Below are 16,119 nucleotides of genomic sequence, written 5' to 3'. Positions count from 1 at the left end.
GAAAAGTTAAAATTGAAATTTAATTCCAATTTTAATCCAAATTAGGCAAAAATTATTTTTGATATCTGAGTTTTTGACAGAGGAATAAGCAATATCGGGCTAGTTATTTTTTAATAACCATAATCAAAACGACCTTCTTGTGACCAGTTGTAAAAGGCAGTATAACTGACAGTTTTTTCCAAAATATATTGTTACTATTGTTACAATTCCATTCAGGTCAAAGACTTAAACTTCAGGCAACAGTTTAGTTGGTATGGTACTTTCGTATGCTTTAACATCCTGCATGATTGTGGGCTATATATTCCAGCGTGCAATTTAAACAATGAGTGGTAATTACCATTATGCCAGTAATCAGTTATATGACAACGTTGTACAACCATCGGTTTTACGTCTGATTTAGGGTTTTAAATAACAGCAAATGGACAGATGATAGGGTGATAGTCAAAACTCACTACAAAACTACGAATTTTCTTTTTAGAACGGCGCTATATACGGCATGGTTATTAAACCCATTAAACGGAAAATTAGGATTTATTGTTTTATGTCTGCAGCATGCAGCACTGTTACCGCCAATAAAAATCGCTATTTTGTAAGGCAAAACATATAGTACAAAAATCATTTAAAAAATAACCACGATACGGTGTTATAAATTCACCGCGCTTGCTGATCACGTGGCATGGTGCTCGAAAGATATCAACTTGAAAATCGGCTTCGTAGTGCTACTTTTGTAATACCTTGTGGATGCTTTTGTAATAGCTTGCTCATGTTGGGTACTTCGATAAACTATTCAATTCAATTCGGGCAATGCAAGATAAAAAATAAAAACAACTTTCGTTTTTCTGTTTCGTTCAACTGCCAGATATAATTCATATACGTGTTGCTTGCTAATGCATATCTTACACATGCAAAATATCTTTATAGACAAGAAGACAACTAACATCATAGTTTGATAGATTTTAGTTTAGCAAAAAAAAAACAATTTCAATTGATGATAAACTTTTAAATAAAGAATGTAATATCCTTCATCCTTTTTGATAATTCGTTCAAAGCCTTTCTTTCATGGTTTTATTCTGTTTTACCCCATATAGTTGATACCTTGCCATACAAAGAATCAGCATTCAAAAACATTAAAGGTACAGATTATCTGTTTTAACAATTTAATTAGATTTGACGAGTATGTCGCTTATAACGCCCATATAATGAGGTTAATATGTTGTGTTTGATTTTTCGTATTAAAATAGCCACATGAAAACCTTCAGAAAAGGAAAAAGCAGTGATTGCGTAACATAGAGTGGAATAACGAGTTTGGCTGCCAGGGTACACGTCTTGAAAGTTGGGTTGACTTAACCTCATCAACTCAAGCCTGGTCTTCATAGTTAACCTCAGTCATAAATCGAAACTCTTATGAGTATAATTAAGCGTAATTAATTTTTCTGAAACCTAATGCTTGCAATTGCATAAATATAAGATGGCCCACTGCAATTTTGTTTTATTTAGATTATCGCGTTGCGGTGAAAAATATGGTTAATAATTAAATAGTTATAGGAGCTCTTCCAATTTTTCAAAGCAAATACTGTACAACTGCAAAACCGTGTAATTGCCTGCTTTTTGTTGACATGTATAGTGATAGTATCCAATGAGACATCGTAAGTACATAGCAACCGATTTAATGTGCAATTAATATTGCTTTTCATAAAGTCTGCTGCTGTTTTTGGAGCAGTAATCTTTGCAATTTGTGCTCCACGAGACAAACAAGGTGCAACAACAAAACGGTAAAATTTTCGGCCTGACTTGTTTACGGTAAAACGTTTGAAATCAAGATTCGATCGACGTCATCGACGAAATTTTTTCTTTTTTTGCTCCATTTCCCACGGACTTAATTCTCGGCGCAACGTCTTAACGTCGGGATCCTCGTCGCTTCCGCTGCAATAATCTTCATCAACGTCTTTCCCTTTATCGGCTTGTTTAATTGGTATGGGGGGTAAGGGGCGCCGTAAACTTGCTCTGTTCGCGCTAATTCGCCGATGGTGGTTCCGATGAGGAGCGTTATCTTCGCGTGCTTGCATCATAATGGCGTTGTGATTGTTGTAAATCGCGTTGTGACGTGCCACAAGCGACTGGTGTCGTGATAGTCCTTGCTGTGGCATTGTATCCGAGGCCATTACATGCCGCGGGGAAAATTGATGTGAATTGAGTCTTGAAAGATGTTGCGACGGTTCTATTACATCTACAAACAAGTACAGGAAGTTAAGAAATTTTTACCTATTTATTGTTTCACCTTATAGCATAGCGGTTGCCTTTCCGACCCCACGGGGACCAAAATGTTTTAAACCATTGGCTTGGGACCCCTTGTTTACGTATAGCCTACAAAGCAAGGCATGAAGAAAAGCATTTCGCACTCCCTCTGGAGACCCCTATATGCTTTTCACTGCGGATACCCACTATGGGAACCACTTCCTTATACAGCATGCAGTGAATTGAACCATGTGCTCTTCCACCATACTTAAACTGACAATTGATCACAACTCTGTGTCGTTAACATTATGTTATTGAATAGTAAATGTTCCATACCTGGATGGAAGGACACGTGGGAGTGCATGGAACGAAGAGATCCTGACCGAGAGAGTCCAGGCAGTGACGAGTTGCGATTCTGTCGGAAACATAAATATATCCAATATCAACCTTAGGTCAAGCAGGATCACTTCTAACGGGGTATATGATGAAACATCAAAGCATACCGGGGACGGTGCGACCATTCCTATGTTTTCATTTTTCTGTTCTTTATCCATTGATGACTTCGAACCCTTTTCTTTTTTGTATTTTTTGCAATAGAATCTAAAATAATAATCAATCTTGAACACTGTGCTGTATTTTCTTTTGATATCGGACCACTCCCATTTCAACAATATTCAAAGGTTTATAACAAACTGCAGCTTAAATTTTGATTTGTGGCTAACCTCCTTAAGAAAAATACTGCCGCAACTATCAAAAAGCATGTCACGATAACCACCGCGATTATAATTAGATGATTCTGTGTTAAACCCCCGTTGTCAGATTTTGTTGTTGACTTCTTCCGTTCCGGCGTCAGTATCACATTGCTCTCTGTGTATAAAACCAAAAGCTTGCAGACCGGGCCATTTGTAAATTTTCAATTTTCGTTTGCTGTGTAACAATTTATCAGAATATCAGAACTTATTCTGAGGATCTACCCCAAATCGGCTGCCCAAATCGACCCTAACAGTATCAAATAAATAATTAGATAAGGTTTAAATCCATTAAATGTGCATGGTACTGTTTACTTTCCTTGGCCGCAAAGAACTTCTCTATTTGTGTGTGTTTACCGGGTCCAACAAAAGCGTTCCTAGTTGGGCACCGTACATGGTGTGCATCTTACGGTAGACCCTGTCAATTTGGTGTTTATAACCTGGTTGATTGTGTTCTCCGTAATACTGGTCTTGTCCACCACCGTCACTCTTTCCTGTGTTACTATCCGGCCCGACCATACTTTCCTCTAGTTGTTTATATGTTATCTTGTTTCCATTGTTTTTGTTGCTATTAGAAGATGCTAGATCAACAGCCGTGATTCGGTTTCCGCTTGATTTTGGAGTTTGACTGTAAAGGTGACAATATTTGTCTTTGCATAATAAGAAGTTCACACAATTTTGCATCGGTACAAGAAAGCCAAACTCAAAAGATCTATGCTTACGTTTTAAACGAGACTTTTGCTCCACCTTGGGTAGTAGTAATTACTGGGCCTAAGCCATTGCCTCCGACCCAGCCGCTATTCGGTCTGAAACATATATTGAAATAAAGACGGTTATATTAACGTACTGTATTACAACTGCAAGGTCCATTTATTAAAGTCTTTGTTCATATATTAATGCATAGTATAGCAGTTCTAAAGAGATTGTATTATTTTACTCACCGTCTAGTCGTGGAGATGGGTTTTGAATATCTTTGATCTGACGCATACATAAGTTTTCGAGAGCCTGGTGGCCTTGGTCTTGCAGCAGAATTACTGGCAGCGTTAATATTTCTTTGTAGTGTGGATTTAAATTCATTCACGTTTACTTTGCCTGGTTCCGAATCAGAAGGTGACGGAAAGCTGCTACGGGCTGAAATCATAATAATCAAAAAGTAGTTGCAAACAACGTGAGAAAAAGCATAAGTCATCATAAGACACGGGCGGCACACGCTATGTAGGAGCAAATCACATTTTTTAGTAGTTTGATCAATACACCTCTTAGCCCAGGCCTTTCCTTGACTGCCCAATAGCTGATGATAAATCCTCTATGAACAAAGCGAGATTTGTCTCCCTGTAGATCTATGCGTAAGTATGTTCCTGAATAACGGCAATACACAATCAAATAATAACTTGTGGATTCTGAGTAACAAAATTTCTTCCGAGCTTTGAGTTTTCTACGAAATGGGTCAAAAGACCTATGCCACTAAAATCTAAATGCTATTCCAATAGATACTAAATGCAATACAAACAACTTAGGTTAGCACAAGTTATAGCGTTTACATTAACGACCTCACGATATTTATTGTATAAGTAAATTTTTTTAAATTTTACCTATAGAAACGTAATCTCCGGGTGCCTTGCTCCCGCAAAACCGCCCCTGAGACTTTTCTGCTGTCATGTCGATCACCTGTAGATAGTTTCTTTGTATTGTTATTTTTAATGCAATATTTTATATTACTTTAAAATAGATTAATTAGCAAAAATGTCCCCTTAGTTGTGGATTAAGTTTGGTTATTAATAGTTTCAGAAGTATAAGCAAGTTTAATAAATACAATTTGTCGTATTAATATTTTGTTATTTATATCCCAGAAAATTTACATCTATGTAGGCTGATCGGCATGACTTTGATGGACCATCACCAGCTGCAGCTGACATATGTAAGTCTTTAAATGCAATTCTTACACGATAACCGATTGGTGCTTCTATTCTGTACAAAGATATGTATTGTTATAAATACATATAGTTTATTCAGCATATTATGCTAAACACTTTTATTCAGAAGCAAAGTATTGGGGACTAATCCCAGCTTGCTTTGTTAGTTTGCTATATGAATTATTATAGCAATATGGTATGGATTAGTTGATTTTTTGGAATATGATATGGTCTATTACATCCAAGAGCATTGCATTTGTACTGGTGCCAGTTTTGGATATCCGGGGCTTCGTAATAGCTTGGAATTTAGTCCAGCTCTTGTGTTACTGAGGCAGTGTTTCCCTAAAAAAAACTTTTAATAAATATTTTGACGTGTTGAAAACCACTACACACATTGTGTTACTGTAAACGACATTTTATATAGCTTCTACGATAAAGGAAAGATTTACATCCTGGTTCTTGGACTGGTGTTTCTCCAGGTGAAAGTCGCTTAGGAGGGGTAATTTTCTTATTTTTCTGCCCATCTAATTTAAAAAAATTTCGTTAATGATTTTATTTTGTCAGCTAAAAGTGTTAGTACTTTACTGTGGTATGACATCTTGTTTCTATGATCGTTGTCATGCTGTTTGAACGAAGTCAGTCATACTAACCTGCCAGCAAAGATAAGCAAGAAAAACAGACTACCAGCAGCAAAATAACGCTGCAGTTATACATTGCGTTTGACCTTCAATCACAGTAGTTTCTTCATATCGGTTACTGTAAGATCACAGTAAAAGATAGTTGTCTCTAACTTTCCTATATAAACTAATGTTGATATAAATACTAATGTTTTTGCAACAGCAATGTAAAGCTGTCATTTAACCTGTCATAAAGACAATTAGGCGTTTTGTGTTTAGCATTCATATTGTTCTTGTTATCAATTTGCTGTGCACAGACTGGCAGTTTTACTGTTTTTACCTACGCTACACAATACAGCACAAACACTTCTGAAAATATATCTTTAAGTCGTTGAACTAAAACTTACATTTTTACCTAATTCTTGCTCGGCTACTTTTAAACACTTGCTTAAGCTGAGATCAAACTTGTTTTTTACGACTTCATTTAATTATTTACTGTACTTGAATTCTGCTTAACCTAATGTCCAATAATCGTAATGTTTCATGGACTTTTGTTACGTTAGTCACTTGCGAAATCGTTTTCCTTGCTTCGTCCAGGAAAATATAAAAGAAACAAACCTCACTGTTTTCGTTAAACCACAAAGGCGAGGAAGGCAGACCTTAACTATAGAAGAAAGCAATAATCACGAAGAAAATGACATCAGCCTCCCACAGCTCATAACGTGCTCGACAACTCATTTTTTTCGCCTTCGGCGATAACTACTATTTCGTCTTTATTAAGTATGATGTAGTGAGATGTGTCATGTCTATAAGTACAATTTTAATATTTGTCAGTTTTTCCTAAAATATAATTTAATTTGTAAGAAATTTATCCGAAGTTCTCTTCACGGTCTTTGTCACATAAAAAAGCAACCGATATAACATCAACTTTGTATTTGTGAAAAATGTTATTATTTCCTATGCTTGTGTGAATTTTGTTAGTCCTCTGATAACGTTAGCTAAGCTACACATACTTTCTTTGAAAATAACGTTCCGATTAGTCCTACTGAATGTCTGTGCACATAGGCTACAACTTATTCAACTTACAACTATTAAAAAAAGATCAAGTGTGGCTTGTTATTTTGTTTACTGGCTCTTGCTTTGACCATATCCAGAAAAAGCGTACATCTAAGAACTCTATCTAATTATAATAACCGCAAAACTTAGACGTCACCAGATCTTTGCGCTTGAATATTTTTGGCTTATGTTGAACGTTATGGATTTTCTACAAAAAAACGAAGTCAAAATGTTCACAACTTCGTCAAGAAACGCAATCGCGTAGTGCTTTGCCTTCACAAAATCACTCCTAGTTGTTTCATCCAATAACAGACACTTCCAAGGTGAGAAGTTATGTTAGCGAATTTTGCTTTGCCTGGCAGTAGTATCAATGCAAATCCCGGATTCCCAGCCGGTTTATAATTTGTTCCGGTTGTGCAGATTACGCGTAATTAACTTTTATCGGAATGTTCCGCTTTTGCACAAAGTTGCTAAATTGTTAAAAGAAAGAAAAGCAACGCGAGTCGAATCAGAACAAAAGCTGCGGCAAATTTGTCCCCATCCATAAACAATAATACCCGGCTGGCAATTAATTAAGTGAGTATTGATGTCACATTGCTTTGTCTTGAAATTATGCTTTTATGGTGGTGCTGTAGGGCCCAGCCATAGTGACGTCATTCACTCATAACAACGTGTTTCTGTATACTGTACTTTCATCTGGTTAAAGGGGTAAGCCTGGTCATTTAGTAGCTTTATTAACGACTTTTTCAGATTAGTTGATCAAAAACAATTGAGCAACAGTACTTTAGTGATAAGACGAATCAAAATACGGTTAACACGCATACTTTGGCCAATGTAATTGAATTTCTCCGTCAGTGCACAGTTGAAAATCGGCTTGTGCTTTCAGTCGAGTAGTAGTAAACGTCACTTCATTTATGCTGGCGAGTTACTTGACATTTCACAACATTTTTTCTGTGAAAAAGCATGTGTTTTGCGTCTGTATGAAGAAATATTCATGAATCCTGCATTAAAAGTGTTCTTTTCCCCTCACATTTTTAGTTCTGTTGTTTTACGAAAACGGTCTTGCCATTGGACGAGATGGTAGATGTCTTCACAAACTAGCTATGTCTAACAGGCATAGTCGATAAGATAGACACATTTTTATTTGTAAAAAGCCATTCGTGCTACATGCTATGTGCACGATTCAGTAATAATTTATACAGTTTTAGAGCAGTACTCAATACAGCAAACGAAGGAAAAGACGTCAAGGTCTTACATGAGAGTTCCAATGTGCAGTAGGCTTAAATCTTTTGTGTCGAGTAAAGAAATGTACGCCCACAGAAGGGTATAATGGGATCACTTTATCCTGATGTGAGAGTGCATAAGTTGACTAAATTCCACTCTTTGCATACTTCTGTCAACGAGCGTTTAGCGAAAACAACGTTCCTTGGGCGTGACCAAATGCTTTCATAAACCATTTTGTTTCCATTGCGTACTATATTTCCGGTAAAATGTATACCTCAAAATCGAAATAATACACAGCAGCATAACATTCATATCGAAAAGCTTTGTCGCCTTTCAACCTGCCTTCTCAAAAAGTTTGTTTCAACGGGCAGGTCTGCAATGGACTGAGATGATACCCTTTGTGCTTCATTGATTGCTACATCGGAGGCAGCCAAAGTGAGATCGCCTAAACTTTTACTCGGTCGCATCCCACACAAGTCCTGCATCATTACTGTCCCCTTTCTTTGTTGCTTCTCTATCAAACCTTCATCTTGCACCGTCGGTTCCGCAGTGATTCTCCTTTGCTCCACATCGTATGTATCTCTTTCGCTGTATGATGGTGGTAGCGATCTTCCTCTTGCGTAGTCCGGCGTCGGATCGTAGTGAGAGCCTAGATCGTGTCTTGGCATATACTGCATATTGTAACCATTATAGTTACCGGCCGGGTGTTGACCCATCATGTATGCGGAGGCAGGATCATACTGGGGCGGCATAACTGGTGGTCCTGGGTAACTTGGCCCCATCGCGTACTGGCTGACGGTCGGTACACCCAAGTGAAACAAAGGTTGAACGTTTGCGTGAGATGCGTAGACGGGTTCCGAGTGAGGCGCATATATTTCATGGTCGTAAAACATTGCGTTATTTTGCTCCATAATCTTCTTATGTTTGTAGGTTTCATGGTCAGGATGCCTACTTGCTGATCTTGCTGAGGAATACGATTGCACCGACATTGTGTCAACTTCATAAATCGGTTCACTGGAGAGTGAAAAAACATCTCAGATGAATTCATATTGTTCAAGAAGTTCGAAGATTTTACGGGACAATGTAACACACGTATAATGACATGTTAAAGTTAAACTAATGACTTCAACAACCTGTGGGGATAATTCCACCCTTGAAAATGTAAGTCTGAGTCTGCTGGTGCAGCTTTACTTAAACTCTTCTCTGATCTGCATATGTCGCTCTCCCGATCATTACGAACGATGTCATCATCACTCTTATTCGAAGCTGAACTCGTGTTACGAGGCAACGAGTCGGTGTCCAATCCTGCTAATACCTCATCTGAAATATAAATGTTACTTAAGAACTTCTCACAGAATAGTTAACGTTACCTCATGGGCAGTTTTTGATTGTGTAATACTTCGATCCAAATGACAGTTTCCGTGACATCATGGCACTTTAGCAACGATATCGAAAAGTTTTTTAAACAAAATTTATGCTTTCTGTGCAGATTACCTTCAAACATAACACTTCTGCGCCGTCTGCCGCCAAGAGTAGGAGTGCCATCTGCACCTCCCGGAAGTTCAAAGCGACCATGACAAAACGCCCGGTCTTCTTGGGAAGTAGCATCCTGCTCTTCTTTTACCGATGAATCGCTCTTCTTCTTTTCGTCGTCCGACTTATCTTCTTCTTTCAAGGGTTTAGCAGATTTGTTCTTGTTTTTAAACTTCTTGTACTTTGCGTAAAGTGGTCTAAAACCAAAAAATGTTTTATGGCATTAAAAAAATTGAGGATTGTATATTGCTACATGATCATTGAAATTCATATCACGACTTACTTTCTAAAAACAAAACCGATTCCCGACAACAAGACACATAGACAAAACAATGCGATGAAGACATATAATGCGATAGTCTCCGTTGCAGGAGAATTATTATTACCATCGTTAGCTATTTCTGTAAAATAACAAACATTCGATTCATTACAAAAACAACGCAAAAAGCCACCATTATGTCACAAATCTGCTGGTACCACACTTTTGTACTAAAATACACAGAAGACAAACAGTTCAAACAAGGCATTGGTTTACTGGCTTATGAACAGATAGTATAGCACACCTATTACTGCAAATATATGTCCCGCATGTGTACGAAACAACTGGCATAAGTGTCAAGTCTATATGCATTATCGTTACTTTCACACAAATGAAACTAACTACTGCGAAAACTTACTAATGTTGATATTTGGTTGTTGATGATTTCCATAGTATACTCCCGGGTCCCTGGTAAGTGAGTAAGATGCAGTAGATGTTGTCGTTCTCTTTGTTGTTGGTAATCGCCTTCTTGTTGTTCTGTGTGAAAAGGTAATGAAACGTTCTGTTTACATCTATAGTTTTTTTAAAGTGATGCTGAAGTGCTTTTCTAAGGTGCATTTGAGGGATCGAAACGGTCTTTTTAATTTTTCAAATGATTCCTCAAAAAGACAGATGCTAATAATAAATAATTTGTTTAATAGTTTTTACATACTTAGTTTACGTAATTGCAGTCTCTTAAAATTTCTAGGCGATCGCCAAGGCAAAACTTTAAAAAAGCCTGCCAAGCTGAGACTATTGTTACATATTCGTATACACCCTTATATACAGTATATATACCTTATTGGTGCTTGTGTTGTAGTTGTAAGCGGACCGTCATACATTAAACTTCTTCCTGTGGTAATAAAAACACTTTTATAAGTCGTATATAGATTTTCTTTGTACTTACCGATAGCCAAAATGTAATCAACGGTATATTCTATATACTGCAGTGTTACTGTATATTTACTGTAGCCTGTTTGAACATTTACTTGGATTTGTTTCGGCCGAGTTACTTACGTCTTAATCCAGGCTGAAGAGATAAGTCTTCGACACGAACTGCCGCTTGAAACCCTTTATGAGGTACAAGTGTTGTATCTCCTTGAATGTCAAGTCGAATTTGGTGTCCTATCGTAAAAGCGCATCTTAGTCACTATATTCTCACCATGTTTTAATGACTTGTGTATAAATATAATACAATCAAAGTTGCTCGTAATTCAAAATTCTTTCAGTAAAAGGTAGTACCCCTGGTGGTATGCGGGAACTTACCAGTTGAAACATAATCTCCCGGAACATCATTTCCACAAAACCTTCCTTGGGATTTCAACAGAGCTAAGTCGATTACATCTACAAATTGCGAGCCACAACGGCCCCCTTGCTGTGGTTGAAGGTCGATATCGTTAAATGATATCCTGAGACGCTTTCCTCTCGTGCCGGTGAAACTGCATGTGTATTGCAAAATATGGTAAATGCTTCGAGCCCGTTAGATCCAATAACACAATGTTCAAGCAAACTAGCAAAGGAAATGTTTTTAATTATACTTACACCCAAGTACATTGCATTTGACCGCTAATAGGGCTCGGATAGTTTGGACTTGTGACGCTTGCCCAGTTGCTATCAACAGTTATGCCGTGAAGACAGTGAGTCCCTAACAGGTATAACGATTTCAATCAATTTACTTTTTTTTGGAAAGTAAATACAAAGTACATTTACCCCATTCCATAAAAGTACATCTTATCTTTCGAACCGAAATTCACGTAAACCTACAACTTAGGCAGTGTTTTTATCTGCAAGTGTATTGAGACGTAGCCTACTGTTGTTTTTCACTCACAAGAAGGTTTTTGTAGCGGAGCTTCTCCCTCATATCTCTGTAGTGGTGGTCTCACGATGTCATCAAACAACTGGTTTCGCCTCTGGTTATTCTGACTGTACGTGAAAATTTGCAAGAATTTTCGAGTGAAAAATAGGCAGAGGTACGTTCATCTTTTGGCGTACCTGCTCACAGCTCTGTTTCCCGTCTTTGTTGTTGGTGCCGGTCTCCTCTGATTGTTACCACCGTTTCGTACCACAGTCGGTCTCCATTTCCCCCCCACTATTGTAAGAAAGGTAGAATTGAGTAATATGGGGCTTGGTTACATTGAGGAAACGCAATTTCTGCTAAATGTAACCTAAAGGAGACGTTTGCTAACTGTGTTCAGGCGAATAACGGAAGCTGGTAAACTTACACTGTATGTTATTTCTGGCAAGTCAAAAGCTTTTACTTACCAGGCTTCTTTGTTTGCTTCTTTTTGTTTTTATTGTTGTTTCTTTGATTTTGCTGGGCAAGAACTGGGCTAACAACTTGGTCAACGATGAGTAGAAAACATACAAAAGCCCAAAAACAAACTTTCATTTTCCACGAAGGTCTTGTGAGCGAATAGATAAATTAGTTCATATTTGTTGTCATTTCAACTGTAATATCAAGTAAAGAAAAACACGTCTATCCCTATCAATGCCTGAATAAAAAGGCGTTATGACGTAATGCTACTTTGGCCCAAATATCGGCGTGCTTAACTACACCTAACCATCCAATATTCCAAAATATATGTACCGGTAACCTACAGAAATTTTGGAAAAATTTTAAACTGTCATATTGCCTAATGCTACATACGTACATTTTCTTGACATCAAGCTCTAATTAAACTTGCTACTTAATAAATACAAACACAGTCTTGTGGTTGTGCGTTGTATAGACAACCAAAACCCGTTTTACTTCTTTTCTGCAGTGAGAGTACGAAATTTGATCAACTATTTGGTTAGTTAAACCATCCTTTAACCTCAGCGTTTTATTTCATATTTTATATACGATTTAAGGACTTGAAGCAGAAAACAGCACACTGTTGTAACCTGAGCATCAACTTTGCCCTGCTTTTGTTAAAAAAATGTTGGTTAAATCCTTGGTTTTCTTATGAGCTGTTTCTGAGACCGAAATAGTTTTCAGTGTTCTTCACATTGCTTCAGGCTATGCACGTTTGTTGAAATATACGAGGATGTTCGTCATAATAGCCATTGTGATGTCATCCTAATAACTCGTTTACCGTTACAATGTCAATTTTGTTTGAAAACGTTAATTTTAAATCGCCTTTTGCCTTCTTAAAACGCCATGGACGCACATGTTATTGCGATTTTATTGATATTACTTCATGTTTTATTAGTTTTCTTACCGCAGGCTAGCGTCTTTGCAGAAGAAGTGCTGTAGTTAAGTTGTAGTGAGTGATCACTCCTAACCTTACTTAACCCTTCCAAGACTCTCGGGACATATATGTCCCGCTGGATCGCCTGCGTGGACTGTTGGTTCAGATTTGTCCCAAAAACCCACGGTACATCGACTTTTCCAGCTTTTTCGAGCTTTATCAGCTTTTCGCATTACGTCATGTTATGGTGTTTCAACCTGTATTATGTGAAATTGTAAATATATTGAAGTAAAAACATTGAAAAAAAAACAGTGTAGTACGATAAAACAAATGCCGTCCTGAAAGGGTTAACTGCGATAATACTGTACTGGTTTCGATTTACAAAATTACGTTTACGGTTTTCGATTTATTGTGCTAAGAACTGTGGAAGAAACTAATGCTGGGACTAATTTGTACCGGCTTATTGGAGTAAAAATAACGAAATAAGTTAAGATGACGGATTAATTGAAATATGGATATAAAATGCTCAATGAGTTCAATTATTGACGTAAAACCGTGAATGCAATTGCATGCATTTGTCATGAATACAAGACCCGAATTTGGATTGCCACTGCAAGGTTTTAGATAGTGAATGTATTTTGGACTGTAACAACTGCAATTTATGAAATTGCCGTAACTTACAAATACTGGAAGTATGCTGATGAAATTCTGAAAATCACCACTTATTGCCATGCAGTATAAACTTGGTGTAAAGTATGCTCTCTGTTTTTGTCGAAGCCCTCTTTAAGTCTGTTAGGAATGATCTTCTTTTCTCAATATTAAAGCTGTACGCAAGTAGTAATTTTGCTATTCAGGTACAGCAAAGAGATTTAAACACATGAGTAGAAACTTCTCTTTTGCGCATGACGTCATGTTTGTTTCTTTTATTCTCTTGGAGCATATTCTACTTTCTCCACGGTCACGGTTCACTACATAACAATAAACATGCAGACGACGACAATGATTTTCAGATCTGTTTGCTGCTGGAACAGATTAGTCTTATTATTAGGGTGCAGTTGTTGGGATCCATTGGGTGTTAATTTTAATTGAAATTAATTAATGAAATCAGGTGAGAGTTTTAGGTTCAGCAATTAACTTAGTTTCAGTTCCTTGAACTGATAATGCTGCTGTTTTGTATCAAGGCATGGCTTAGCCTACTTGAGTTGCGCGGGAAGATTTTTTTGTTCACCACATTTATCTTCGACCATGCAGGCAATTAGCAACTAAACTCATTAGCATAGGCCTTATGTTGCAGGTGTTGTGTCATTAAAATAGGCTACTGAAAGTCTGATTTCAGATCTTGTTATTGTGGTGCAGCTGTTGGGATCTAATAGATGTCAACTTGAAGTTAATTATTGAAATAGATTGTGACCCAGAAGACGATGCAGCAAACTTCATGTAAGATACGATATGCCTATTAATCAATTAGCCTGTGATAAATATATCACTTAATATAATATAAAATTGTGTACTACATAGAATTCTCATCTATGGAATCAATGAAGCATAACACTGCGTGACGTAATCGACTGCTTCCCCTGTGCGTGCATTTTGATTCATTCAGTCCTTTTGGTTTCTACGTTCAACGCCGCAACATGTCTTTGTGCTGTTGCTGTCACAATGTTCTATCTTGATTTGTTCGTTCAATGAAACTCCAATATAACCAGATTATACAGTTGTCGAGGTGTACAATTGATTCTAAGATTAAGAGAAGCGAAACAACGACCTGAGACTCATTTCACTTCGAGGACATTAAGCAATTCTACAGACAAACATTGTAATTGAAGTGGTCGTTCTTACAGGCAAAGGAACGATAAACAACCATTTCATTACAAGCCAACTGCTGTTGAGCTTGTCCTGTATGGCGGTCACCCAGAGTGTACGTTCTCGCCAATTTATAATAAACAGCCAAGCAAAACAACAAATTAATGTAAGCCGTAACGAATATTTGAAGTAATGCTGTACTGATATATTGATGTCATTTAATCTGATAATGAAAATATTTATTTGCAGATGTGGACAATGTTTGCATAACTGCACAAGTAATGAAACTTTGCTGGCTCATCAAAAAACTGCTCACGGTATATTTGTTTGAAACTTATTTCTTTTTGAGCTCTATCATTGGCAGATTCCGATTAAAAAAATCAAACAAACTTAATTTTACACTTGTCTTGCAGAATCTTCTTGCAATAATGTTACAAGAGAAAAGCTGATGGAATGGTGGGAAACAGTGGGTGGCGTTAAAACAGATCTAACTGCAGATGCGGTTAACTATTTCATGAAGCTATTTTCTTCGTACAGTTCACCGGATGAACTGTTTCATAAATTCTCATGTGATGGAATTACGTGCATCCCATCACTATTTTTCTTGCCAAGAAAATTGTTACTATGTTTAACACGAAAATTGTTTGATGTATTTTTATCACACGTTACCACTGTTGCACACAACAAAAAGGGTAAACACTTGACATTACACAAGTTAACCCGAGACGAAGAATTCATAATTCAGTACATAGGTGGTTATATTTTGCAGAAACTCACTAAGCGCTGTATAAATCCGAGAGAAATAGATCTATTGTCTTGTTTAACTGATTATAGTAATGAAACCACTAATAGTTCCTTGATTTCCGCTTTAAATAATAACAATTATGGACATCTTGCAGTTCCAGCGAAATCACTAGTGAAATTGTTGATGTATGTAGAAAGTGTCTTTAGGAAACAAGACATAAAGGAGCACATCATGGAAAGTTGCATGTCTTCTTTGAGTGTTTGTAACATAAAAGATATATTTGAAAATCTTGTTTTTGATGAATGTTTGCAAAAATTGTGCATGAAAATATGTAAATTTTACGTGAAGATTAGATGCTATCAAAAAGCCAATCATTTAAATTCAGTACTGCATGTAACCTCTGATCAAAATGTAGGTCTGAGAAAATCATTAAAATGAATGTACATTACATAGTTGTCTTCTTACATGTAGTTCGTCAGTTTTAGCTCAAGAAGGATTAAGTGTAACTGTATTGTAAGCAGACTGTCAAAACACTCGAAATCAAGTTATTTTTTTCGCTTCGGCATTGGATCATCGCAAACATCACCATGTTTCCAGTCAATAACGTGATTTACATTTGACCCCTTAAGTGACTTGATATTCTTTTTGCACATTATCACATTTTCAAATTGTGCATATTGGTGAATATCAGGCACTTCATTTCGACGGCCAGTTTGTCTCATATGACCGAAATAGGCCTCCAATGGGTCTTGGTTTAAGCGCTTAGTTATGACGTA

The 16,119-nt window shown here is 37.0% G+C and overlaps 2 protein-coding genes and 1 long non-coding RNA gene across 4 annotated transcripts; 1 reads left to right on the top strand and 2 right to left on the bottom strand.

Moving 5' to 3' along the window:
• Positions 1–1,472: 1,472 nt before the first annotated feature.
• On the bottom strand, positions 1,473–6,099 carry LOC143460283 (uncharacterized). The gene is made up of 13 exons (XM_076957731.1): positions 5,548–6,099; positions 5,347–5,421; positions 5,137–5,239; positions 4,844–4,952; positions 4,577–4,652; positions 4,241–4,342; positions 3,926–4,115; positions 3,707–3,790; positions 3,425–3,612; positions 2,958–3,102; positions 2,739–2,835; positions 2,572–2,650; positions 1,473–2,227 (listed from the first exon to the last, which is right to left on the bottom strand). Exons 1-13 carry the CDS (start codon positions 5,609–5,611, stop codon positions 1,833–1,835), a joined length of 1,707 nt encoding a protein of 568 aa, XP_076813846.1. The 5' UTR covers positions 5,612–6,099; the 3' UTR covers positions 1,473–1,832.
• A 1,189-nt stretch (positions 6,100–7,288) lies between these two features.
• LOC143460388 (uncharacterized) lies at positions 7,289–12,195 on the bottom strand. The gene is made up of 12 exons (XM_076957878.1): positions 11,888–12,195; positions 11,618–11,714; positions 11,454–11,548; positions 11,168–11,270; positions 10,892–11,064; positions 10,643–10,750; positions 10,424–10,478; positions 10,005–10,123; positions 9,611–9,728; positions 9,289–9,524; positions 8,928–9,114; positions 7,289–8,808 (listed from the first exon to the last, which is right to left on the bottom strand). The coding sequence occupies exons 1-12, from the start codon at positions 12,012–12,014 to the stop codon at positions 8,103–8,105; spliced, it is 2,124 nt and encodes a 707-aa protein (XP_076813993.1). The 5' UTR covers positions 12,015–12,195; the 3' UTR covers positions 7,289–8,102.
• Positions 12,196–14,080: 1,885 nt separating this feature from the next.
• LOC143461013 (uncharacterized) lies at positions 14,081–15,248 on the top strand. 2 transcript variants are annotated; one of them, XR_013117981.1, is made up of 4 exons: positions 14,081–14,232; positions 14,314–14,764; positions 14,848–14,915; positions 15,012–15,248. It is a non-coding gene; the product is annotated as an uncharacterized LOC143461013 (long non-coding RNA). The 2 variants fall into 2 exon arrangements; XR_013117982.1 differs by lacking the exon at positions 14,314–14,764 and having other exon boundaries at positions 14,082–14,232.
• The last annotated feature ends 871 nt before the right edge of the window (positions 15,249–16,119 follow it).

This window comes from Clavelina lepadiformis, chromosome 5 (genome assembly GCF_947623445.1).
Source record: "Clavelina lepadiformis chromosome 5, kaClaLepa1.1, whole genome shotgun sequence".
Lineage (NCBI taxonomy): Eukaryota > Metazoa > Chordata > Ascidiacea > Aplousobranchia > Clavelinidae > Clavelina > Clavelina lepadiformis.
Note: the sequence above shows the minus strand (reverse complement) of the source record. Positions and strands in the feature narration are given on the sequence as shown.